This window comes from Lynx rufus, unplaced genomic scaffold (genome assembly GCF_022079265.1).
Source record: "Lynx rufus isolate CCGP_SWC_20201006 ecotype Redwood Valley unplaced genomic scaffold, mLynRuf1.p SCAF_17, whole genome shotgun sequence".
Lineage (NCBI taxonomy): Eukaryota > Metazoa > Chordata > Mammalia > Carnivora > Felidae > Lynx > Lynx rufus.
Window position 1 is genome coordinate 46,070,130 of NW_025814831.1, and position 26,992 is coordinate 46,097,121.

General features: G+C 37.6%; 1 protein-coding gene across 1 annotated transcript in view; it reads left to right on the plus strand.

The window, feature by feature from the left end:
• WDHD1 (WD repeat and HMG-box DNA binding protein 1) overlaps positions 1–25,927 on the plus strand; it is a 68,808-nt gene extending 42,881 nt beyond the window's left edge. Inside the window, exons 17-26 of the mRNA XM_047079625.1 lie at positions 5,137–5,251; positions 5,913–6,044; positions 12,189–12,406; positions 12,504–12,622; positions 12,809–12,865; positions 15,096–15,139; positions 15,752–15,919; positions 17,608–17,738; positions 22,509–22,647; positions 25,128–25,927. Of these exons, the coding sequence (XP_046935581.1) occupies positions 5,137–5,251; positions 5,913–6,044; positions 12,189–12,406; positions 12,504–12,622; positions 12,809–12,865; positions 15,096–15,139; positions 15,752–15,919; positions 17,608–17,738; positions 22,509–22,647; positions 25,128–25,328 (1,324 nt within the window). The 3' untranslated portion in view covers positions 25,329–25,927. The remainder of the gene's footprint in view (positions 1–5,136; positions 5,252–5,912; positions 6,045–12,188; positions 12,407–12,503; positions 12,623–12,808; positions 12,866–15,095; positions 15,140–15,751; positions 15,920–17,607; positions 17,739–22,508; positions 22,648–25,127) is intronic.
• The last annotated feature ends 1,065 nt before the right edge of the window (positions 25,928–26,992 follow it).

Here is a 26,992-nt window from a genome sequence, read left to right on the forward strand (position 1 = left end):
GGCGCCTGGATGGCTCAGTCAGTTAAGTGTCTGACTCTTGATTTTGGCTCAGGTGATGATCTTACGGTTTGTGAGTTCAGGCCCCGAGTAGGGCTCCATGCTGACAGTGCAGAACCCGCTTGGGATTATCTCTCTCTCTCTCTCTCTCTCTCTCTCTCTCTCTCTCTCTCCCCCTTCCCTGCTTGCACACTCTCTCTCTCTCAAAACAAGTAAGTAAACTTGAAAAAGAAACAGGATTTTCTGGTAGGTTGGGGGTTGGTAGTGATGGAGAAGACTCAATAATGACACCCATGTTTCCAATTAAAGCAACTAGACGGATAGTCATACCATTTATAGAAATAAGAGAGATAAAAACAATTTCTTTCTTGGCTGTATTAAGTTTGAATTGCCTGCAAAATGTCCAAATGGAGATATCAAGAAGATACATGATTCTAAGATATAAATTTGGGAATCACCAGAATATAGAAGGTATTTAAAGTCATAGTAATAAGTGAGATCACATAGAAGAAAGAGTAACAAAAAAAGGTCACAGAATCCAACACTTAGAAATTTCAACATTTAGAGGGGCATCTGGGTGGCTCAATTGGTTAAGCATCCAACTCTTGATTTCGGCTCAGTTCATGATCTCATGGTTGTGAGATCAAGCTCCATATCTCACCCCTGAGCATGGAGCCTGCTTGGGCTCTCTCTACCCCTCCCTCACTTATGCACGAGTTTTCTATCAAAATAAATAAACATTAAAAAAAAAAATTCCAACATTTAGAGGTCAGATATTGGAACACGTAGCTTTTGAATGAGGAAGAGGACTATTAGCTAAGCAAGTAAGAGAAAAATCACTTGAGGGTCATATCATAGAAGCTGTAATTGGAGACTTCCAAGAAAGGAAGTAATCAGGGAAATAAAAATGGCTCTTGAATATATAAAAAGATGATATCAAAATAAGATAAATACAAATCAAAACTAAAATTCTCTTCTTATCAAATGAGGAAAATCTGAAAATTTGATAACACTCTTGGTGAGGCTATGGGGGAATAATCACGTTGTAATTGCTGATGGGAGTATAAATTGGTTACAATCCCTATGGAAGGCAATTTGTCAAGAACTACCAGAATTAGAAATGCATATGCTCTTTGATCCAATAATTCTGCCTTAGGATTTGTCCTACAGACATACTGGTACTTGTTATTTAAAGTGTGATCCATGGACCAGCAGCATCAGCATCACCAGAGAGCTTAGTTATTAGAAATGCTGAATCTCAGGCATCACTTTCAGACCTACTGAATCAGAACCTGCATTTTAACAAGATCTTCAGGTGATTCGTGTGTACATTAAAGTTTAGGAAGTACTGCTGCTAGCACATGTGGGAATGATGATACATGTGAAAGATTTTCTACATTGTAAGATTGTTGATACTGAGAAAAGATTGGAACCCTAAATTTCCATTACTAGAAGAATAGGGAAATAATATTATATACAACTATACATTAGAATACTATATAGGGGCGCCTGGGTGGCTCAGTTGGTTAAGTGTCCAACTTTGGCTCAAGTCATGATCTCAGGCTTCGTGAGTCTGAGCCCTGCATTGGACTTTGTGCTGACAGCTCAGAGCCTGGAGCCTGCTTCAAATTCTCTGTTGCCCTCTTTTTTCTGCCCCTCTCCTGCTCATGCTCGCTCTCTCTCTTTCAAAAATAAATAAACATTTAAAAAAATTAATACTATGTAGATTTTTTTAAACAGTGAAGCAAATCATTTATGTGATAAGAGTTATGTATCAGAGTATATAAAGAACTCTTGTAACTCAAAAGACAACTCAATTAAAAAATAGGTAAAGTGTTTGAATAGACGCTTCTCAAAAGAAAATACACATATGGCTAATAAGCATATAAAAACATATTTAGCATCGTAAGTTATTATGGAAATGCAAATCAAAACCACAAAGATTCCACTTTATACCCACTAGAATGATTATCACCCAAAAGTTGGAAAGTTCTGTTGAGCATGTGGAGAAATTGGAACCCTAAACATTGCTAGGTGGGATATAAACTGGTACAGTTTGGCAGTTCCTCAAACGGTTAAATACAGAGTTACTATATGACCTAGTTGTTCAACTCCTAGGGATATAATTAAAAGAATTAAAAACATGTCATTTGAATCAGTACAAAACACCTGCCTTTAATTATGAATATGAGTAATTACTAATCTGTAGAAATATCACTCCTACCTCTGTTCTAGCAAATTTTTTAGCAAAAATTGTCTTTATTGTTTCCACTGAAGATTTTTTTTTTTTCCATGATCACTACTGGTTAACGTATAACTGAGAGGTTACTAATTTTGTGTGGTACTAATTTGCTCTCTATAAACATCTTTTTTTTCTTTTTAAAAGCTCTTAAGAGTTATTTGGCATGCTTAAAGACAAAATTTTTTTTTGTTTTGTTCATTTAACAAGCATTTGTTATAGTACTGACTATATGTGCTATATTACACAAAGGTAAATAAGGTCAGTAGCCAGGAAGTGTTGGCTAGTAAAATCATTATCAGCTCCTGAGTAAACGCTCAAAACAAGTTGTGAACAAAGTCTCCTCCATGCAACCGAGAACACAAAGCAAAACTCATTGCTGAGGGGAAGCTTAGTCTGGATATTGGCCCAAGCGTCTCCAGTTTGATATATTTTCAACTCTTTCTTTAACACGAGAACAAGTTTTATGGTTTATTTGAAAAAGAATTAAAGTAATTTTGTCTTAGTAAACCGTAGTTTATTTTTTCACATCTTCTCCAGCTGGTTTAGCCACATAGTTTCCAGGAAGCTCATTCATTGTAGGCAAAAACCACCAAATTAGCAGTCAAATGAGTTTGTTTTTCCTCTTCATCCGTGAAAGGGACACTTAATGGATAACAGGTCTTTTTACTTCAAGTCTAAAAGGATAAGAAATGTGAATTAGTATTCTGCTTTGATATAAATGTGGCTTTAAAAAACTATTAATAAAATCCTAGGTTTTTATAGTGATAATTGCTTACTATGACTAAATCAGTAAAGTATTTGAGCTATAAAATGTTTTTACACAAGAGAGTATGTCTTTTTACAGAAAAAATAATGTTAAGGCATTAAGATTACTCCCAATGTTCTTTCTGGTTTTGTTAATATATGTATATGTGTATGTAATTGGACTTGTCCTTTTCTGAATGCACATGCCCTTTTTCATCTTGCATGACTAATAAACCACTGGCTTTTGTGAATGACAGAATTGCCACAAGAGATTTTTCAAACTGTAGGTATTCACACTGCCACCTCATATTGTGTGGTGAAAACCACTGATTTATATGAGCTCATAAAAGGGGAGGAAGAAGAAGAAATGAGATTGTATGTTCAAAATATTGGGGGGGGGCACCTGGGTGGCTCAGTCGGGTGAGCATACGACTTTGGCTCAGGTCATGATCTCACAGTTCACAAGTTTAATTGGGCTCTGTGCTGACTGAGCCTAGAGCTTGCTTCAAATTCTGGGTCTCCCTGTCTCTCTGTTCCTCCCCAGCTCATGCTCTGTCTCTCTATTTCTCAAAAATAAATAAAAACTTAAAAAAAATAAAAAACAAAATAAAATAAACAAAAATACTGGAACTCTAAAAACGTTTGTATTTTTATTGTATGGTCACAAAAACAGAAAGGTGTGTTCAAATCTCACTAGGAAGGGGACCTGGGTAGTTTGAAAAAGATTCCTGTGTACTGCCATTATTTAATTTTTAACTACTCTAGTGGGCATTTGATAATACGAGAAGATACTTTTGAAAAAAAAATTTAAACCTACATAGTATTTCCCTTTAACAAAGGCATGACTTTAAGCCATGACCAAAAGGCTGTACTATAAATCAAGTGGGTGGTTATTAGTAAGCACTGGACATTGTACTGTATTTTAAAGTGACTATAAAAATTAGAAAGTTTGCCTAAGGTACTTACAGTGTGTAGGTATGGTTTTCCAATGGTTTCCTTAAAATAACTTGGAATACATAAGTTAAAAGAGTATTCTATGTGCATATATCATTCTGTGATTAATGAATGCTTTTTAATTAATAAATTCCATTAGTATTAATGCTGAGGGGCATCTTTAAATACTTTACATGTCCTAGTCAGAAAAGGTTTAGACAGTGTTCTTGCCCACTAAGCTATTTATTACCATGTAAGGCAACCTTTGATTTAGCAGAGCAGGTATATAGCATAACCTTTTAAATGATACTGGACTTTCTGCTTCACTCTCACCAATATCTAGTAATAGACACTCATCTGTATTGGACATTTCACCATCTTTTTCTCTTGTTTGACACTTTTTACCAGCAGTAAAAAGACTGACAAAAGTGAATATGCTTCATCAGTATCTTATCTTGGGTGATCTGTTTTATAATGTGAATCCCATGACAGCTATTTATGGCACAGCTTTTGTATTTTAAAAGTGGGCAGTTTGCTAAGGAAAAGCTGATGAGAACCTATTTCACTTTCTTTTTTTTTAAGGTTCATTCACTTATTTTGAGAGAGAGAGAGTGAGGCAGGGGCAGAGAGAGAAGGAGAGAATCCCAAGCAGGCTTCACACTGTCAGTGCAAAGCCCAGTGTGGGGCTCAAACTCACAAACTGCAAGATCATGACCTGAGCCAGAATCAAGAGTTGGATGCTTAACCCACTGAATCACCCCGGTGCCCCAGGCCTGTTTCACTTTAAGTGGTAGTTTAATAAAGCTGATATAAAGAGGGATTTTTGAAATGCATAGGGAGGGATTAATTTTTATACCTAATCAGGCCTGAAGTACTTTACTTTTTAAGTTTTTTTATTTTGAGAAAGAGAGAACAAGTGTGGGGGGAGAAGGAGAGAATGCCAGCTTCGTGCTGTCAGCGCGGAGCTGGATGCGGGGCTCGAGCTCCCAAACTGCGAGATGATGACCTGAGCCAAAACCAGTGGTTGGACACTTAACCAACTGAGCCACCCAGGTACCCCTAAAGTACTTTAAAAAAAAAAAAAGAGTAATTTATTGTTTATTATTAAGCTAGCTATTGGAATAATATTCCAAGTTACTGACTTTTGGAAAATTTATATTTTAACAGTTTTTATGATGTTGGAGGAAATTTTTGTGGTGAGACTTTTTCTTTACTGACAGGTGCATTCCTTGTAAAGGTTCTCGGTTTCCTCCCACCCTTCCACGCCCTGCTGTAGCTATATTATCCTTTAAGCTTCCTTATTGTCAGACTGCAACAGAGAAAGGACAAATGGAGGTATGTGGAAATCTTGCCTTGACACTCTGAATTTGATAATACATTGCTTATGATGTAGACATTTAAAAATTACCCTGATGACCATTGTTGACTACTCATTACTTTATAATTAAATAATTAGTTGTAGCAGGGAGGGAGGACTGCTTATTACCACCAGGGTAACTGATTGCCATCACTACTTCCAGGGATTTTGTCTATGAGATAAATGAGTATGATCATCAGGGCCTCACTAGGGCAAGGCATTCACTGTCAGAGTTGGGCTGAGTGCCTGAGAGAGTGGGCCTCCATAAATTTTGTGTCTTAGGCACCAGGCTTGCCCCACTATGGTCCTAGCCTTGTGCCCTCAAGTCATTTGAAACCTTGCAATTAGTTTCTCTAACCAAGAAGCAAATTGGTCTCTTAAAAAATAGTTTAACAAGTTCTCTGAGCATTAACTATGATAGCTAAGAAACTGTTTAAAATACTATATTCCCTTTTTTTTTAAGGATAGAAGATAAAGTCAAACTTTGGTATCACATTAAAATTTGAATTATAAAATAAACTATAGAAAGAATATTTCAAAAAATATTTTATTCAGAAACTGTTATCTTAAGATAAATATTTAACAATTGCCTGGCATTAAGCTGATAGTTTTCTCTAAGCAGTTTTTTCCCTTTTGTAGGAACAATTTTGGCGTTCCGTTATATTTCACAATCACCTTGATTATTTAGCTAAAAATGGTTATGAATATGAAGAAAGTAGTAAAAATCAAGCAATAAAAGAACAACAGGAACTTTTAATGAAAATGCTTGCGGTGAGTAAAATAAATATACTGGAAAAATTAAAGTTACACTTTTCTATAGATTGTATTTCCTAAAAGTATGTGAGTTAGCACCAAGTTCCACAACCTCAAAATCTTTTTTTTTTTTACTTAAAAAAAAATTTGAAATTAGATATAATTAACAGTGTTATATTAGTTTCAGGTTATAGTACAATGATTCAACAGTTCTCTACTCAGTTCTGTTTCCCAGTTGATATTGCAGTTAAAATATTTAAAACATTACCTTGTAACTAAGATCATAAGCAGATAAGTGTGCTTTTAATCCCCTTCACCTATTTCACCCTTCTCCCTTCTCACAGCCCCTCTGGTAACCATCAGTTTGTTCTCTACAGTTAAGAGTCTGTTCGTTTGTTTGTTTGTTTTAATGTTTATTTTTAAGAGAGAACACATGCATGTGAATGGGGGTGGGAAGAGGCAGAGAAAGAGGGAGAGAGAGAATCCCAAGCAGGCTCTGCATTGTCAGCAGTGAGCCTGATGTGGAGGTCTAACTCAAAAACTGTGAGATCATGACCTGAGCAAAAGTCAGGTGCTTAACCGACTGTGAACCGCCCACATGCCCCAAAAGTGTGTTTGTCTCTTTTTCCTGTTTGTTTCTTTTTTTTTTTTTAATGTTTATTTTTTTTTTCAACGTTTATTTTTTTGGGGGACAGAGAGAGACAGAGCATGAACGGGGGAGGGGCAGAGAGAGAGGGAGACACAGAATCGGAAACAGGCTCCAGGCTCTGAGCCATCAGCCCAGAGCCCGACGCGGGGCTCGAACTCACGGACCGCGAGATCGTGACCTGGCTGAAGTCGGACGCTTAACCGACTGCGCCACCCAGGCGCCCCAATGTTTATTTATTTTTGAGAGAGAGCAAGCAGGGGAAGGGCCGAGAGAGAGGGAGATAGAGGATCTGAAGCAGGTTGTGTGCTGACAGCAGAGAGCCCAACACAGGGCTCGAACTCACCAACTGCGAGATCATGACCTGAGCTGAAGTCGGATGCTTAACCAACTGAGCCACCCATGCACCCCTGTTTGTTTTGTTTCTTAAATTCTACATATGAGTGAAATCATATGGTATTTATCTTTCTCTGACTGACTTATTTCACTTAGCGTTATACTCTCTAGATCCATCCATGTTATTGCAAATGATAAGATTTCATTCTTTATTATGGCTGAGTAATACTCCATTGTGTATATATATTCCACATGTTCATCCATTCATCTATGGATGGACACTTGGGTTACTTCCATAATTTGGCTATTAGAAATAATGCAGTAGTAAACATAAGGGTGCATATGTCTTTTAGAATTAGTGCTTTTGGGGGGCAACTGGGTGGCTCACTCAGTTAAGCATATGGCTTCTGATTTCGGCTCAGGTCATGATCTCATGATTCATGGGATTGAGCCCCGCATTGGGTTCTGTGCTGACAGTGCAGAGCCTGGTGGGGATTCTCTCTCTCTATCTGCCCCGCCCATCCTCAAAATTAAAAAAAAGAAAATTTCTATAGAATTATTGCTTTTTTATTCTTTGGGTAAATACCCAATAGTGGAATTACTGGATTATATGGCAATTCTGTTTTTAATTTTTTTTTTTTTAATTTTTTTTTTTTTTCAACGTTTATTTATTTTTGGGACAGAGAGAGACAGAGCATGAACGGGGGAGGGGCAGAGAGAGAGGGAGACACAGAATCGGAAACAGGCTCCAGGCTCTGAGCCATCAGCCCAGAGCCCGACGCGGGGCTCGAACTCGTGGACCGCGAGATCGTGACCTGGCTGAAGTCGGACGCTTAACCGACTGCGCCACCCAGGCGCCCCTCTGTTTTTAATTTTTTGAGGAACCTTCATACTGTTTTCCACAGTGGCTGCACCAGTTTGCATTCCCACCAACAGGGCACAACCTCCAATTCTTAAGTTGCATCCAGTAGTGTTTTTCTTCCTTGAAAGTTCTGTTTCCAAGTTGATATTGCAGTTAACATATTTGAAACATTACCTATAACTAAGATCATAGGCAGAAATAAACTGTTCTGGTGCTATCTCCCTTTTTGCTTTTGGTCACTTGTCTATGTTTTCACAGGCACTCCAGGTATTCTGATGTTTAATAAAATTTGTGAACTGGCTATAGCTCCTACAACAAAATAAAGTTTGAGTGTGGGCTTTTAGACCTCCAGCCAGGGCTGAGTAATCTTAAGAACTTTGTTTGATAAGAATTATAGATATGCTTGCCTTTTGTCATCTCTTAAGCAATCGTGTGATGAAAGTTTGTCTATAGCCAGTAACCAGGTTTCATGCCCTGGATATTTTAAGTCTATTTATCTCTAGAGATAAATGTATATATATTTGATATATAAATATAGTTAAAATATAAAGTGCATATGTTTCGTGTCCTCACTTGAGGTTGGTTTATGGTGAGGAGTATAACCTAATTTCTTTGTTCATTTTGCACCAGCCCCTTAAGGACAGTGATCACGTCTCCTTTACCACTGTATGCTGGGTGCTTATATGGTGTGTAATACATAATAGACTTCAGTATTTCTTGAGAGAGTAAATGGTCCATACTTTTCATTTCAAAGTTGAGGAAAAAAGATTCTGAGGGAAAAGTGGTATCTAAGACCACAGAGCTAATTATAACTCCAGTTTCCAAAAGGTGGTATGCACTACTGTCACCACTATGCAACACTTCCTTGAGTTTAGTATTAAAGAAATTTAGTTTATTGTAAAGTAAGTTTTGTTTCTTTTATAAAATGTCATTTGTAGGGGCACCCGAGTGGCTTAGTCAGTTAAGTGTCCAATTTCGGCTCAGGTCATGATCTCATGATTTGTGAGTTCAAGCCCCGCATTGGGCTCTGTGCTGACAGCTCAGAGCCTGGAGCCTACTTCAGATTCTGTGTCTCCCTCTGTCTGCCCCTCCACCGCTTGCACTCTGTCTCTCTCATTGTCTCAAAAATAAACATTAAAAAAAAAAGTTAAAATGTCATTTGTGTAACTAGTAACGTTTTCTCTTTGTACAACATATGTAAGAAAATATGTTTGGTTGGGGCGCCTGGGTGGCGCAGTCGGTTAAGCGTCCGACTTCAACCAGGTCACGATCTCGCGGTCCGTGAGTTCGAGCCCCGCGTCGGGCTCTGGGCTGATGGCTCAGAGCCTGGAGCCTGTTTCCCATTCTGTGTCTCCCTCTCTCTCTGCCCCTCCCCCGTTCATGCTCTGTCTCTCTCTGTCCCAAAAATAAATAAACGTTGAAAAAAAAAAAATTAAAAAAAAAAAAAAAGAACTAACTAGATCCTTTTCCTCTAAAAAAAAAAAAAAAAAAAAAAAAAAAAAAAAAAAAAAAAAAAGAAAATATGTTTGGTTTATTTCCCATTTATCATTAGAGGAGCTTTTCCTCTGGGACAGTGTTATTAGTAGGGTATCAGTAGCTTGAGGACTGGTCATTTCTTTAGCATTCCTGTCCCCCTGGCAAATGCCTGAAGTTTAACCTTGTTACTATGAGAACCATACTACTTCTTTTCATTTCCAAACACCCTCCGAGGCAGAGTACTACCCTGATTAAGAGGTATTGTTTATACAATAGTGATAGTAGAAAACTTGAAAAGGACATGCAGGTGACTATCTAAAGCTTCTGTGCTGACCCATCAGATGTGGGATGTCTGAGTAACAAAATAATCCTTCTACTCTATGAATTATGAGACCCTTAGTCTTTGAAGTACTAATTTTCCTTACATTGTACTTGAGTTGCCTCACTTTGAGTTGTCAGAATGCATACCAAAAGGAAAATAATCAATGGCACAAAAACAGACACTCAGATCAATGGAATAGAATAGAGAACCCAGCAATGGACCCAGAAATGTTTGTTGGTATGGCCAACTGATATTTGACAAAGCAGGAAAGAATATCCAATGGAACAAAGACAGTCTCTTCAGCAAGGTAAAATTGGACAGCGACATGCAGAAAAACGAACCTGGACCACTTTCTTACACCATACACAAAAATAAATGCAAAATGGATTAAAGACCTAAACGTAAGACAGAAAGCCATCAAAATCCTAGAGGAGAAAGCAGGCAAAGACCTCTTTGGCCTTGGCCGCAGCAACTTCTTACTCAATATGTCTCCTGAGGCAAGGGTAACCAAAGCAAAAATGAACTATTGTGACCTCATCAAAATAAAAACCTTCTCCAAAACAAAGGAAACAATCAGCAAAACTAAAAGGCAACTGACGGAATGGGAGAAGATACTTGCAAACAACATATCAGGTAAAGGGTTAGTATCCAAAATCTATAGAGAACTTACGAAACTCAACACCCAAAAAATAACCCAGTGAAGAAAGGGTATAATCACTGGCAAATAACCCAGTGAAGAAAGAAATAACCCAGGGCAAAAGACATGAATAGACACTTCTCCAAAGAAGACATCCAGATGGCTAACCGACACGTGAAAAAATGTTCAGCATCAAGGAAATACAAATCAAAACTACAATGAGATACCACATTTCAGAATGGCTAACATTAACAACTCCAGCAACAACAGATGTTGGCGACGATGCAGAGAAAGAGGATCTCTTTTGCACTGCTGGTGGGAATGCAAACTGGTGCAGCCACTATGGAAAACAGTATGGAGGTTCCTCAAAAAAGTAAAAATAGAACTACCTTCTGACCCAGCATTTGCACTGCTAGGTATTTATCCAAGGGATACAGGTGTGCTGTTTCAAAGGGACACATGCACCCCCATGTTTATAGCAGCACTATATGCAATGGCCAAAGTATGGAAAGAGCCCAAATGTCCATTGATGGATGAATGGATAAAGAAGATGTAGTCTAGATATACAATAGAGTATTACTCGGCAATAAAAAAGAATGAAATCTTGCCATTTGCAACTACATGGTTGGAACTAGAGGGTATTATGCTAAGGGAAATTAGTCAGAGAAAGACAAAAATCTTATGACTTCACTCATATGAGGACTTTAAGATACAAAACAGATGAACATAAGGGAAGGGAAGCAAAAATAATATAAAAACAGGGAGGAGGACCAAACATAAGAGACTCTTTTTTTTTTTTTAATTTTTTTTAATGTTTGTTTATTTTTGACAGACAGACAGAGCATGAGCGGGGGAGGGGCAGAGAGAGAGAGGGAGACGCAGAATCCAAAGCAGGTTCCAGGCTCTGAGCTGTCAGGACAGAGCCTGATGCAGGGCTCGAACTCACAGACTGCGAGATCATGACCTGAGCTGAAGTCGGACACTCAACCGACTGAGCCACCCAGGCGCCCCAAACATAAGAGACTCTTAAATATGGAGAACAAACAGAGGTTGCTGGAGGGGTTGTGGGAGGGAGGATGGGCTAAACAGGTAAGGGACGTTAAGGAATCTACTCCTGAAGTCATTGTTGTACCATATGCTAACTAACTTGGATGTAAATTAAAAAATAAACAAAAAATGAAACTAAAAAAAAATAAACAAAAAAAAAGTAATCAAGTGTTTTCAAAGATATTTAATGAATGCCCTTTGTTTTTTATTGAAATTTTTATTAAAATACAGCAAGAAAAAGGAAGTTGTTTATTTGTTAAGTTGTATAACTATTTCTGGTAATTGGAAATCATAGACAATCACACTTAAAAATGAGTGGATAAATCTACTCCTCCCGCCTCCCCCCCCCCCCCCGATTCACTTGTAGTATTTGTGTGCCAGTTCTGGGAAAAATAATAACTAATTAATCATTTATAATTTATTCCTTCTTTGAATTTGCTACCCTATTTGATGAGGGCAGGATGAGGGTGGGTGGGCAGCAAAATGAGTTTAAGAAAACCACATTTGAATTTTAAAGGAAAATCTTACTTCCTTTGTAATTAATAGCTTGAAATCACCTGCCTTATTTCATTGAATCTAAGCTACTAGTGATTGTAAAATGCACCATTATTTTATTTATATAAGCCAAAAAAATGCCGCAAACTCTGACCCACCATAAATTGTAAGATGCTTCCTACTTTCAGAGATGCTAAACTGAGTAAAAACTGCATCTTAGAATCAGTGAGATACATTATCTAGAAAACCAGTATTTTCTCAGATACTAGTAGTATCATTCTCTTATTTTTTAAAAGTTTTGCTTGATGTGATTTTTTTTTTTTTTTTCCATTTTGGGTTAGCTTTCTTGTAAACTGGAGCGGGAATTTCGTTGTGTGGAACTTGCTGATTTAATGACTCAAAATGCTGTGAATTTAGCCATTAAATATGCTTCTCGTTCCCGGAGATTAATATTGGCCCAAAGACTTAGTGAACTGGCTGTGGAAAAGGCAGCAGAATTGGCAGCAACCCAGGTGGAAGAAGAAGAAGAAGAAGATTTCAGAAAAGGGCTGAATGCTGGGTAAGAAATAATCAGTTGTTTAAATTATTCTTTACTATTCTGAAAATTTAATTGGTCTTTGCATAGCTCTTAATTGAACAATATTATTGTCTTTTAGTTACAGTAATACTGCTACAGAGTGGAGCCAGCTAAGGCTCAGAAACCAAGTTGAAGAAGATGAAGAGGATACTGGAGAAGCTGATGATAAAGAAGAAAAACCAGAAATACATAAGTATGGTAAGATACATTTTTAAAGCAATTTAAAGATGAGAAATGCAATATTTTGTGGCTTTCCTCATTTTGCTTGGCTGAGGAAAACTGAATACCTGTACTGTGTCAAGACACCTTTGCTGATTGTTGATTATAGAGAGGAACTTTATCTCCCCTTTTACACTGCATTGTTTTATCTTAATTATTTTATAGGACAGAATCCATTTTCCAAAAATGCAAACTCCTCTGATGTGCCAGCTGTTAAGTCAGGTAAGAAATATTTGTGATTTTGTAATATCAGGAAAATTGTTCAAGTAGTCTTTTAAAGTGATATATGTACTTAAACCACCCCACACACATACTCTGCCATCCTAAGTTTGTTTTTATCAGAAATTTGTGAAGCTGGTCATTTTACAAATATTTATTAAATGCCTATTATCTTTGACTAGGTGGGAGATACCAAAAGTCAAGTAGACATGCATGGTTGATTCCTGCATAAATCTTATATAGTACCAACTGACTTTTTTTTTTTTTTAAGTTTATTTATTTATTTTGGAGAGAGAGAGAGAGAGAGAGAGACAGAAAATCCCAGGCAGGTTCTATGCTGTTAGCACAGAGAGAGAGAGAATCCCAGGTAGGTTCTGTGCTGTTAGCACAGAGCCAGACATGGGGTTCGAATCCATGAGCCATAAGATCATGACTTGAGCCAAAATCAAGAGTCAGACACTTAAAACCGACTGAGCCACCCAGGCACTCCCCAACTTTTTAAACCATGTATATAAATTACTTTGATTTTTAAAATTTACCTGTAAAAACATGTACAGAGGAGTATATAATAGTTTGCTTTAATCTAGTCAGTGGTGATAGATAGGTGGGAACCCCAAGGGAGGCCTCATGAAATGTTTAAAGCAGAGACCTGCAGGATGATTAAGAGTCAGCTAGGCAAAAGTGGGTGAGAGCAGAAGCAGAGGAAAAGTGTATGACTTAAGGAACAGCATGTGCTAAGATTGTAAGAGTGGTGTGAAGAGCACAGGCAGAGAGAAAGAGGTGCTGAGTGGTTTGGGAGTGATGGGCAAGAGCTAAATAATGCAGATCCATGTAGGCCACAGTAAAGATTTTTGATCTTTATTCTAAGGTCTCTGGGAGGCTGTTGTAGGCTTTAAGCAGGCATAGCACGTCACACTGGCAGAGGAGGAATACAAATAAGGAGACTACTGAGGAATTCCAAAAGTGACGTTGAATAGTGGCTTGGATAGGGTGGTGGTGACCAATGAAAGAATGAGAAGAATTGAAGAGGTGTTTCTGAAAAAGATGTAGAGAGTATGGAAGTTTAGGGTGTAAAGAAAGACTCAGTTTCCTGCTTAAATACATGAGTGAATGATGGAACCACTTACTGAGTCAGAAAACACTAGGGAAATGCAGATTTTGATAAGATGATGATGAATTACTATTGGATATTTTGGTTAGGAGCTTAGAAAAGTAGTCTGGGAGGGAGATGTAAAGTGAAAATTATTGGCATAACCATAGCAATTTAAACCCTGGGCATAGATGAGGATATAAAGTGAGAAGAAAAGTGAGGTTAGGCGTAGGGAATCCCCAACATTTTTTCTTTTTTTTTTTTTGAGAGTCAAATGAGAGTTTATTTGAGATTAAAGAATTGCAGTTAGGGGAGGGAATCCCCAACATTTAAACATTAGGCCCAGGAGGTTAAGGAGGAGGAACCATCAAAAGGGAATGAGATCAAAGAGGAACGAGGTGGGAATGGGGAATCTCAGAAGTCAAGGGGAGGAGACAGTGTCAAGAAGAAAAGAACACTTAGCTATGTAGAATGCTTTTGAGGGGGTCAAATAAGATGATGACTGAAAACTATCCACCAGATTTGGCCAAATGGAGTTTATTGAGTCCTTAGCAAGAACAAATTCTATAGGGTAGTAGGGCTGGAAGCTGTATAATTGTGGATGTTGGAATGTAGGGGCAGTGAGGAACTGGGAATAACCATGTAGACAACTCTTGAGAATTTGACTGTATAGACGAGGGAGAAATAAATGGTGGCTAGAGGTGATGTGAAATTGAGAGGGTTTGTTTTTGTTTGTTAGGAAACTTGAGTAGTCAATGAAGAGTGCAAAGTCCAAAGATGGAATAGCCGTTGATAAGACAAGTTTCTTGACAAAGCAGGAGTGGATAGGATCTAGAGCACAAGTAGATGAATTATTAACCTTAGCTAAAATAAGGCACCATTCTTCCATGGTAATAGGAGAAAAGGATAGATCTATACAGGTTTATATATTTCATAGTGAGAAGTTGGGATAGTTTCCATTTAATAGCTTTTACTTTTATTTTGTCTTGGAAAATAGATAGGAGGTCATATAGAGTTGTTAATTCTAAAGTTGCAAAGCACATTTGTTTTTATATAATACAGATTAAAATGACCTATTATTACAGAAGTCAGAAGTCTTCTATGTTTTACCACTATTAAGTGAGGGTTTCTTTCTTATGAAAGGTGCAGTTATCTCTAGCAACCAAGGACGAGTAAACCCCTTCAAGGTAAACTCTTTCCAGTGATACTTAACATGTTTTTAAGTACATTTTTATACAGAGAAATATTTCCAAACCACCAGATGACCCTCCTCAGACTTGGAAACATTAAAGATTGAAACAGATCTTTGTGAAAACAGTTGAAAGCAGCACTAGTTCATGCTTGGGCTAAGACTTATCTTCTGAATACCTATGGTTTTGAATGATAGTCCCTGTTTTTCTTAGGGATGTGTTATATTTAATATGTGTGTCAGTCTTAATATGGATTATACAAAATGTATTCAATTACAAATGTGACACAATATAGACTTAAAAGACACTTAAATATACATTTTTTAATGTTTGTTTATTTTTGAGAGAGAGGGAGAGAGAGCGCATGAGTTGGGGAGGGGCAGAGAGAGAGAGGACAGAGGACCTGAAGCGGGCTCTGTGCTGACACTAGGGAGTCCAACATGGGACTTGACCCATGAGCCATGAGATCATGACCTAAGCCAAAGTTGGACACTCAACCAACTGAGCTACCCAGGCGCCCCTAGACTTAACAGAAATTTAGAGGAAAAATGAATCTCTTGGGGTTTTTCTTCTTTAAACATAAAATGCTAATAGTAGTTTGCTCTTTAGGTATCAGCCAATTCCAAAGAGCCAGCCATTTCAGTGAATTCAGCACGTTCTACTAATATTTTAGACAATATGAACAAATCATCCAAGAAATCTGCACTCAGTCGAGCTACAAATAATGAAAAGTCTCCAGTTATAAAGCCTCTAGTTCCAAAGCCAAAGTCTAAGCAGGTACTATTTCAACTACCCACATCAGCAACAAGTAGCACATGATCTGTTTGTCTTGCTTTAGTTTTTGTTCACTCTTTCAGGTATGGGGCAGGAGGCTCCAGTTGTTTATCATTGATTGCCTAGGGAGTGTAGTGGTTCTCAAATCTGATTTTGCTTCAGAATCACTTTTTAAAATATATACAGTAAAACCTTGGTTTGTAAGCATAATTTGTTCTGGAAACATGCTTGTAATCCAAAGTACTTGTATATGAAAGCGAATTTCCCCCATAAGAAATAATGGAAACTCCGATGATTCATTCCACAACCCAAAAACATTCACATAAAAATGATTACTGTAATACAAAATAATAAATAAAATACAAAGTATAAAGAAAAATAAATTAACCTGCACTTACCTTTGAAAACCTTCATGGCTGGTGTGAGGGAGACGAGTAGAGGGTTATTGTGTAGGACGGCTATCACTATCATTAATGGAATCACTGCTATCTGTTGGCTCAGTGGAATCTCTTTCTTCATGGGGGCCATTGTATACGTTTGCACAATGTTGACTACCATACAGTATTAATAAAGTTTTGTCATACACTGTATTTAATGTAACTATCAATAAGGCAGCAGGGGAAAGGGTCTATATCTGCAGGCAGCCTGCCTAGAATGAAACAAAGCATTCCCAAGCTTACTCTTGTATGGAAAAGCGGAGGACTGTCCACAGGTGCTTTGAAGTGACAAAAAATAAACTAGTGCCAGTTGTGGGCACCTTCCTATGTTCTGAAAAATCACTGATTTCTGCCAAACACTGCAGCCTGAGACTGAGCATCTGAGCACGCAAGATGATCACACACAATCTTGCAGCCAGTGAGAGAGAGAAAAACATTGGCTCAGTTGTGATCATGGTGTAACATACTACTTGTATTGCAAGACATTGCTTATTTATCAAGTTAAAATTTGTTAGAAATGTGTGCTAATTTTGTGAAACATTTGGAGAACAAGTTACTCACAATCCAAGGTTTTACTGTGTATACTCAGGCCCCAAAGACTCAGGCATCTGTCTGGCTTTTAAAAAAATTTCCCAGATGATTCTGACGCATATCTTTTTTTTAAATTTTTTTTTTTTTTTTCAACGTTTATTTATTTTTGGGACAGAGAGAGACAGAGCATGAACGGGGGAGGGGCAGAGAGAGAGGGAGACACAGAATCGGAAACAGGCTCCAGGCTCTGAGCCATCAGCCCAGAGCCCGACGCGGGGCTCGAACTCATTGACCGCGAGATCGTGACCTGGCTGAAGTCGGACGCTTAACCGACTGCGCCACCCAGGCGCCCCCCGCATATCTTTTTTTTAATGATGATGCCGGCCCCAATCTTTCCTTCTTCCGTATTCTGATTTTGCCTTCTAGATTTCATCCCAGATTTTGTATTTCACCTCACATTTGTCATTAGTATAATAGATCTTTTATCTTTTCCATTTTATATAATTTTATTCATTTAGAAAACATGGAATTTGAAGTAATAGTTTTTTTGGGTTTTATGTCTATAGGCATGTTTATATTCAACTGAGAACTTCAGGACTTCACATGTTGGTATAAGAATACTAAATAATTATAAATATTTTTCCACATTTTTCAAAACTTGATTGTAGTGTATAAAATTGTACTAGATTTTTGTTGCAGTATTCATTATGTTTGTTTTTACAGGCATCTGCAGCATCCTATTTCCAGAAAAGAACTTCCCAAGCTGATAAGAATGAGGATGCGAATGAAGAAAATCCTAAAAATTCATCATCTGAAACCCCAGCTCCATGTCCTCAAAACACTGAAAGTCAAAGGTTAGTACATAAATTTATTATTCTCAAGATTCAGTATTCCAATAAAAGACATACAGAAACAGCAATACAAAATTATGCAACTGTCTTGTTCACTGTTACAAATAATACATTGGCACTGGTGGTGGACATTCTGAACACATAACTTTCTTTTTAATATTTATTTATTTTGAGAGAGAGCATGGGAAGGGCAGAGAGAGGGAGGGAGGGAGAATACTTTTTTTTTAATTTTTTAAAATATTTATTTATTTTTGGGAGAGAGAGAGAGAGCATGCAAGAGAACAGGGGAGGGACAGAGAGAGAAAGGGAGACACAGAATCCAGAGCAGGCTCCAGGTTCTGAGCTCTCAGCACAGAGCCCGATGCAGGGCTTGAACTCAGAAAGTGTGAAATCATGATCTGAGCTGAAATCTGATGCTTAACCAACTGAGCCACCCAGGTGCCCTGAGGGAGGGAGAATCTTAAGCGGGCTTCTTGCCCAGCACAGAGCCCAACACGGGGCTCAATCTCATAACCATGAGATCATGACTTGAACTGAGATCAAGAGTTGGATGCTTAACTGACTGAGCCACCCAGGCATCCCTGAATACATAACTTTAAGGAGACCATAAATATTGGTTAATGTCTACTTAATACTTAAGTATGCTCTGATAAGTTATATATGTGTTTTAAATTGTACTATGTTTTACGGGGCGCCTGGGTGGCTCAGTCGGTTGGGCGTTCTACTTCGGCTCAGGTCATGATCTCACAGTTGGTGGGTTCGAGCCCCGCATCGGGCTCTGTGCTGATAGCTCGGAGCCTGAAGCCTGCTTCAGAGTCTGTGTCTCCTCTTCCCTCTGCCCCTCCCATGCTCATGCTCTATCTCACTCTGTCTCTCAAAATAAACGTAAAAAAAATTTTAAAAATAAAATAAAATAAATTGTATTGTGCTTTAAATTGTTTTAAATTAAAATTTAAAACATATATTTTATAATTCTTCTTTTGTTTTAAAATAAATATAGTTAAGTGGGAGAAGCAGTGAAAGGATACAAAAGAAAGTCTGATAAAGAATAAATATCTTCCATATCCACTCAGTTCCCCTCTTTACAAATAGTCACTACAACAAATTTCTTACATAGCCCTCCAGAATTGTTCTGTAAGTGTTCAAACACTTGTATTTATCTGTTTATTTTAACAGAAATGGTAGCATACACATTGTTCTGTACATTACTATTTTTTCACATAGCAGCTTTTGCAGATCATCTCATATTACTACACAGTTTATTTAATCTTTTTATATCCATTGAATGGATATGCCATAATTTATTCAGTTCTCTACTGGTGGACAGAAGGTGATTGCTGGTCTTTTGCTATAGTACAAGTAGTACTGCAATGAATTACTTTATATGAGTGTCATTTCTCACATATACATATAGCCATAAGATGGATATCTGTATGATTCAAGTTAATGTGCACTTGTAATTCCAATAGACATTGCCAAATTTTTCTCCATTAATCTTGTATCATTTTCTATACCTCGAGCAATGAGTTCCTATTTTCCTGTATCCTATTTGTTTGCCAGTGCAATATGTTACATTTCGTGATCTCTCTAAATGCTGGGTTTATTTAAAATGCATCAGTTAAGGAGTGCCTGGGTGGCTCAGTAGGTTAAGCATCAGACTTTGGCTCAGGTCATGATCTCACCATTCATGGGTTCGAGCCTCGCATTGGGCTCTGTGCTGACAGTTTGGAGCCTGGAGCCTGCTTCGGATTCTGTGTCTCCCTCTCTCTCTGCCCCTCCCATACTTGCACTCTCTCTCTCAAAAATAAACATTTTTAAAAAAAACTTTAATGCCTCAGTTAAAAAGAAAAAGTCACCATTTCATTTTTATCATTGAATATCTCCTGTTAACCAGTTTATTTATCTATCTACTTTTTTAAAGAGTCTATTTTTAAGTAATCTCTGTACCCAACGTGGGGCTCGAACTCCTAGCCCCGATATCAAGAGCCATATGCTTTACCGATTGAGCTAGCAGGCATCCCTCATGTTAACCAGTTTAATTTGAGGGGTAGCTTTGGTTTTTATTTTTTCTGTTTTGCCCTGAATTCAAATTAGGTATTAAGCATTTGAAGGTTTTATTTAAGAAGATTCAATTTTTTGTACTTTCAATACAGAAAACTTATTTAATTGGAATGTCATTAAGGAGTTATAACTGTTTAACCAAATATTTTGTCATGAGTATTGATATACTGAATCAGAAGAGAAATGTTCAATTTTGTTTTTCTTTTGAAAAATAGCTGTTTAGGGGCGCCTGGGTGGCTCAGTTGGTTGAGCGGCCGACTTCAGCTCAGGTCATGATCTCACGGTCCGTGAGTTCGAGCCCCGCGTCGGGCTCTGTGCTGACAGCTCAGAGCCTGGAGCCTGTTTCAGATTCTGTGTCGCCCTCTCTCTGACCCTCCCCTGTTCATGCTCTGTCTCTCCCTGTCTCAAAAATAAATAAAACGTTAAAAAATAAAAATTAAAAAAAAGAAAAACAGCTGTTTAGGGGCAGGGAGATTGCCTGCTGTTAGCTAGATTTGTGACATTACTTCAAGTTTGATTAAAATGAATGTTTATTAATTTCAGGAAATTCAAGAAACTTTGTTTACCATTTGTTTTGATTTGTTCTATTATTTTTCTGGAAGCAGAATTATATTAAGATTACTTGAAATTTGTATATTTCCACAAATTAGGCAATGCTAGTAATATTTTTTATAGCTTGTTTTTCTAAAAATTAAAAAATTTAGACAAAAATCCCTCAATTACTCATAAAGATAATTTTTTAAATCTTTTTTATTAAAATTAAGATTCTTGGGGCGCCTGGGTGGCTCAGTCGGTTGAGCGTCCGACTTCGCTCAGGTCACGATCTCACGGTCCGTGAGTTCGAGCCCCGCATCAGGCTCTGTGCCGACAGCTCAGAGCCTGGAGCCTGCTTCAGATTCTGTGTCTCCCTCTCTCTCTGGCCCTCCCCCCATTCATGCTCTGTCTCTCTCTGTCTCAAAAATAAATAAATGTTTAAAAAAAAAAATTAAGATTCTACATTTAGTGGGCTCTGCATCAGAGATGGAATGTTAACAACCTGTGGTTTTGTTTCCATTTAAAATTTTATCATAGGGGTGCCTGGGTGGCTCAGTCGGTTGAGTGTCCGACTTCAGCTCAGGTCATTATCTCGCTGCTCATGGGTTCGAGCCCTGCCTGGGACTGTGTGCTGACAGCTCAGAGCTTGGAGCCTGTTTCAGATTCTGTGTCTCCCTCTCTCTGCACCTCCTCTGCTCGCACTCTGTCACTCTCAAAAATAAACTTTATAAATAAATGTTTAAAAATAAGTAAAATAAAATTTTATCATAAACATTTTCCTCTGGTATTTTTGCCACTAATTTTTGCTGTATATTTAAATTTGTTATTCAAGATCCATTTGGTTACAGTGTAGTAAGGGCCAGTACAGCTGCTGTGTGAAGTATGGGGACTCTGCAGTCAAACTGCCAAGGTATTAAATCCCAGGTCTGCCTTTGGCTATCTGTGTGACCTAGAGTAAGTTATTTCACATTTCTTTTCTTTTCTTTTTTAATTTGTTTAATATTTATTCATTTTTGAGAGAGAGAGTTGGAGCCCAAGCGGGGGTGGGCAGAGAGAGAGGGAGACAAAATCCAAAGCAGGCTCCAGGCTCTGAGCTGTCAGCACAGAGCCTAACACAGGGCTCAAACCCACGAACCATGAAATCATGACCTGAGCTGAAGTCAGACACTTAACCAACTGAGCCACCCAGGCGCCCCTAAGTTATCTCACATTTCTGAGCCTTGATTTCCTCCTCTATGGAATAGAGATAGTAATTGCACCTACCCTCATAGGGTTATGATAGATGAAATGAGGTAATACACACAAAGTATTTAGAACAATGCCTAGCAGATAGTAAGTGCTCAGTAAATATTAAATGTTTGCATTAAATCTTCACTTGTGACCTAAAGATAATTTGTGTCAAAAGCAAAGTCTAGGGGCATCTGAGTGGCTCAGTCAGTTAGGCATCTGACTTTGGCTCAGGTCATGATCTCATAGTTTGTGAGTTGAGGCCCACATTGGGCTCGTGCTGACAGCTCAGAGCCTGGAGCCTGCTTTGGATTTTGTGACTCCCCCACTCTCTGCCCCTCCTCCACTCAGGGTCTGTCTCTGTCTCTCAAAAATAAATAAACAAAAAAAAAGTCAAGTCTAATGAAATTGATAAGTATGCTGTGTGTATGCTTTACATAATAATTATATGAGAAAGGACATACACGCCCAGGTCATCTGTGAGAGCAATGGTGAGGGGATGGGATAGGAGCTTGAGAAAAGTAAAAATTAAAGATAGCTGGTTTTGGAAATGGAGAAAGAACCCACCAAGGATTGGAAGAATTTTACTGGGCCAGAGGGGCTGAGTGAAACTGGAGACCTTGAGCCTGTCAGCATTCCAAAAAGGAGCTGAAAGTGCAGAGTTCATGGTTGCTCCACTTGGAAAATACATATGTGAGTAAACCCTTTGAATTGATCTTACAAGGGGTTTTTCAGTTCATTATTTCCATGGTCTTCAAGCAGTTTTAGGTAATATGTAGTATGAATATTAACAAGTGTAATTAATTGTGTCTTTCTTTTTTTTTTTTTTTTGTGTCTTTCTTAGTATATATAGGTATGCAAAGACTAATGGTTAATTACTAACCTGAAAAATCATAAAGCACTTTAAACTGTGTCTTAAGTATGAAATTTTTTCAATAATTGCTATTTTAGGCCAAAGACTGGGTTCCAGATGTGGCTGGAAGAAAACAGAAGTAATATTTTGTCTGACAATCCTGACTTTTCAGATGAAGCAGACATAATAAAAGAAGGAATGATTCGATTTAGAGTATTGTCACCTGAAGAAAGGAAGGTAAGAATAATTTTGCTGAGATTGAGATCTTAGTAAATTCCCAGGGGTTTTGTTTTTGTTTTTTTCAAATTTGTTTATTTATTTTGAGAAAGAGAGAGAGCGAGCACAAGCAGGGAAGGGCAGAGAGAGAGAATCCCAAGGAGGCCCAGCACTGTCAGGGCAGAGCCTGACGTGGACCTGAACTCATGAACCCATGAGATCATGATCTGAGCCAAAACCGAAAGTTGGTCACTTAACCGACTAAGTCACCCAGGTGCCCCCTAGGTCTTAAAAATTCTTATAGAAAATGCCTTTTTCTGTTCTGGAAATTGCATATATTCTGGTAAACTCTTGGTGGAGAGGAAATTAAATAACTGAAATGTTAGTTCTAAACATATGGATGTGTAATAGTTATTAGTGCTAATGGTTAAATTTGGGGCATATGTACTGTTTATATCTGTATAAGTTCCTGCATGTTGTAAGTTAGGAGGATACCCCAAGAAAAAGTACATTACTTACAAATCAAAAGCAAATAAAATTAAGAAGTAAAAATGAAATTAAATATACATGTTTGGACTACTACCTTAGGGTACTTGGGATTCTCTCTCTCTGCCCCTTCCCTGCTTGCACTCACTCTCTCTCTTTACCTCTCTCTCAAAATAAATAAATAAACTTAAAAAATTTCTTTAAAAAGCAGAATTTTTTAAAATGCTATTTACTTCCACATTGAATATAAAATGAGAATACTGGGGTACCTGGTTGGCTCAGTCGATAGAGCATGTGGCTCTTAATCTCAGGATTGTGAGTTCAAGGCCCACATTGAGCATAGAGCTTACTTTAAAAAACAAAAAAACAAAAACAAAGTCGAAGTGAGAGTACTGCTTTTCGGGCAGTGGAAGACCTGGTGTTCTGTTCTAGCCTTTGATGTGGAAATTAGGACAGATGGCTTGTACCTTATTGCCCCTTGTATAAATTTCTGCATTATGAGGGAGGGCTAGGAGCAGCTTTCTGTTGCAAGGGGAAGGAATGTGTGTGGTATATCAATTAAATCCTCAGATATCATTTCCCCAGGGATGCAGTATGCGGCATGGGCATGCACTATTCACCTGGTGAAATAGATACTTGCCTTGATAAACTGAATTTTAAGAATAAAGCTATTACAAAATGAGGAAGCTAGAAACTGGCCCAACCACCTCAAGCCTATTTAGAATCTCATTGGCAACTTTGTATTTCTCATTTTTTGTAAGACTTTATAAAAGGATAATAAAGAATTAGATAAATGGTATCTAAATGATCTTATGCAGTAAAAAATGTGATTGTGTTTTTGAATACTTGAAAATGTAATCAGTATTTTTAAGTTAAACCTTAATCCAGTCTGTTAATGTGAGAAATTCTACAGCTCCAAAGGGTCTCTTTTCTATAGTAAATAAATGGAAAGGAAATAAAGTGAAAGAAAGAGGAACTATTACATATTAAAATAGATTTAAGTGACTCAGTCAGTTGAGCATCCAATATTTATCTTGGCTCAGGTCATGATCCCAGGGTTGTGAGATCGAGCCCTGCATTGGGATTGAGATTCCGTGTCTCTCCCTCTGCCCCTCTCCCCACCTCATGCACACACTCTTGCTCTCTCTCTCTCTAATTAAAAAAAAAAAAAAAAAAAAGATTTAGGAGACAGATGGAAATGACTGAACTTTTTAAGGTTCTTGTGCTTATTGAATAAAGCCAGCCCCAAAAGAGTATCTGAAATGTCATTCCTGAAGTGACAGAGTGATAGGGATGAAGAACAGAGAACTAATTACCAGGAGTTGGGGCCTGGATGAGAAATGTAGGTTGGAGGAACAACATGAGGGATCCTTGTGGTGATGGTACTGTTTTGTATCTTGAATGTGGAGCCTACATGGGAATTAAATATGCATACACACATACACACAAATGAGTAGAAGTAAAAATGGGAGGATTGTATTGATGTCAGTACCCTGGTTGTGATATATTAGCTTTGGAAGATGCTATGATTGGGGGAAACTGGGAACAGAGTACACGAGATCCTTCTGTATTATTTCCTACAACTGCATATGAAAAATCTCAAAATAAAAAGTTTCATTTTTAAAAAAAGTACCTGCAGTTATATATTTTGCACTTAATATGGTTAAATATAAGCAGAGTTTAGGTTGAAATATTACATAGGTAGACATAAATTTTTTAACCTGCTCTGCAATTAATAAGACATTTGTTAACAATGAGAATCCTTAATGATTAGCTTAACAATTCAAGTACTAATTATGCTTTTTTTAATGAAAAAAATTTTTTTTAATGTTTATTTTTGAGAGAGAGACAGAGCATGAGGTGGTGGAGACTGAGCCACCCAGACGCCCCTGCTTTTTTTTTTTTTTAATGCTGCTTTTTATATACAGGATTGTTACCTAAAAAAGTGAGGAAATCATTTCCTTCCTAGTTCTTTGTTATTGCCTAAAAATCTTTTCTCCCATATTTTTACAAAGGCATGGGCTACCAAGGCCAAAGGAGGTACTACAAGTGATGGAGCTGAAGCAAAGAAGCGAAAACGTGTGATTGATGAAAGTCATGAAACTGAAAACCAGAAAGAAAAAGCAAAGGAGAATCTGAATTTGCCAAAAAAGCAAAAACCTTTAGATCTGTCTACCAATCAGAAACTATCAGCTTTTGCATTTAAGCAGGAATAGACAGAGTTAAGGAAATGACCTTAGGGAAGTAATAGATTTTTTACTCATCATTGATGAATCTGGACTTAAAAAAAATGTTATCTTTAGAAAATTCGTTACATATTTTTAAAAGAGTTTAATGACAACTTTTTGTCTTTATTAATGTAATGTAGTAACAGGGAGTGTGTAAAAACTTTCATGCCTACAGATTGCTCTGCCCCCAAATAGAAGGCCATTCAGAAGCATTATGATTGTAGGCACTGACTTGAAGCCACTGGCATGTCACAGTGGAAGCCAGTTTGATTTTGTTTCTTACCTTCAAAATCATCAAAGCCAAGGTCTTAAAACCTCTGAACATTGAAGTACCTTCAAGGGGTTTCCTCATTTGGTTTGTGTCGTATACTGGGAAGTACTACAGAAATCCTCTTCCAGGTGTGTTACCGTAGACTGTTTCTCTATGTCTATATTGGACTGGGGACCATGTTTTTTAATATGGGCCCTCAACATGTAAATAATTTTGTAGGTGTGATTTTTTTCATTTGTTTGTTTTGGAAATTTCTTCATGTATGGCTTTCAGTTGTCTTTGTATAGCCTGGTTTTTAAAAAAATAAGACTTTCACGTTTCCAAATTTAGTTTGCTGTGGTCTTTTTTTTTTTTTTAATGTTTATTATTTTTGAGAGAGAGACAGAGTGTGAGCAAGGGAGGGAGGGCAGAGAGAGACATAGGGAGGCACAGAATCTGAAATAGGCTCCTGGCTCTCCGCTGTCAGCGCAGAGCCTGATGCGGGGCTTGAACTCACAAACCGTGAGACCATGACCTGAGCCAAAGTCAGAGCCTTAACCTACTGAGCCACCCAGGCACCCCATAGTTTGCTGTGGTCTTATCATTTTTCCATGAAATGAAAATGTTTCTAGAAAACATAGTTTACATTTATTACCATAATTTCTACCATCACCCCCATCCTGCTACACATCATAACACACAGAAGAGAAGATGGAGGACACTTTTGAAAGTTTTTCATCCCGGGGCATAATGTGCCCCTGGTAAGATCCTCTGATTATCAACATCAGCAGTATTTTCCTGAGCAAGTCTTCGAAGCCTTGATATGGGAGTAAAGAGGGAAAGTGTTTAACTCCTTTTATTTTGAACAAATAAGATTTAAATATTTCATACATTTTTTGTTATTATTCTAGGCAGAGCTTAATGCAAATGCAGCCACTTAATGAGGGCAGAATACAGGAGTGGGCTTGGCAGAGTCAGGGGCGGGTTGTAATAAAATAAAATCAGTTGGCTCAGGATGAGAATGGTTTTATATGTTGGAAGGAATATAATATGTTGAAAATTTAGATATGTAGAAGCCAAAGATACTCATCTCACGATGACCAAGGTTAGGAAGGAATACATTTCTGATGTTTTAATTAGTGGCTGGTATAGAGAGATATTATAGCACAATGGTTAGGAGCACAGATTTCAAAGCCAAACTACTTGGGTCTGAAGACCCACTATGGTATGTACCAGCTGAATGAACCTTGGGCAAATTTCTAGCCTTTGACCACTCATCTGTAAAATGGTTTTAATAATTTTACTTCATAGCATTGTTAATGAGAATTAAATGAGATAAAAGCACTTAATTCCTGGTACATAGTAATGTTTTCTATAAATGTCAGCTATTTTTTTTTTTAAT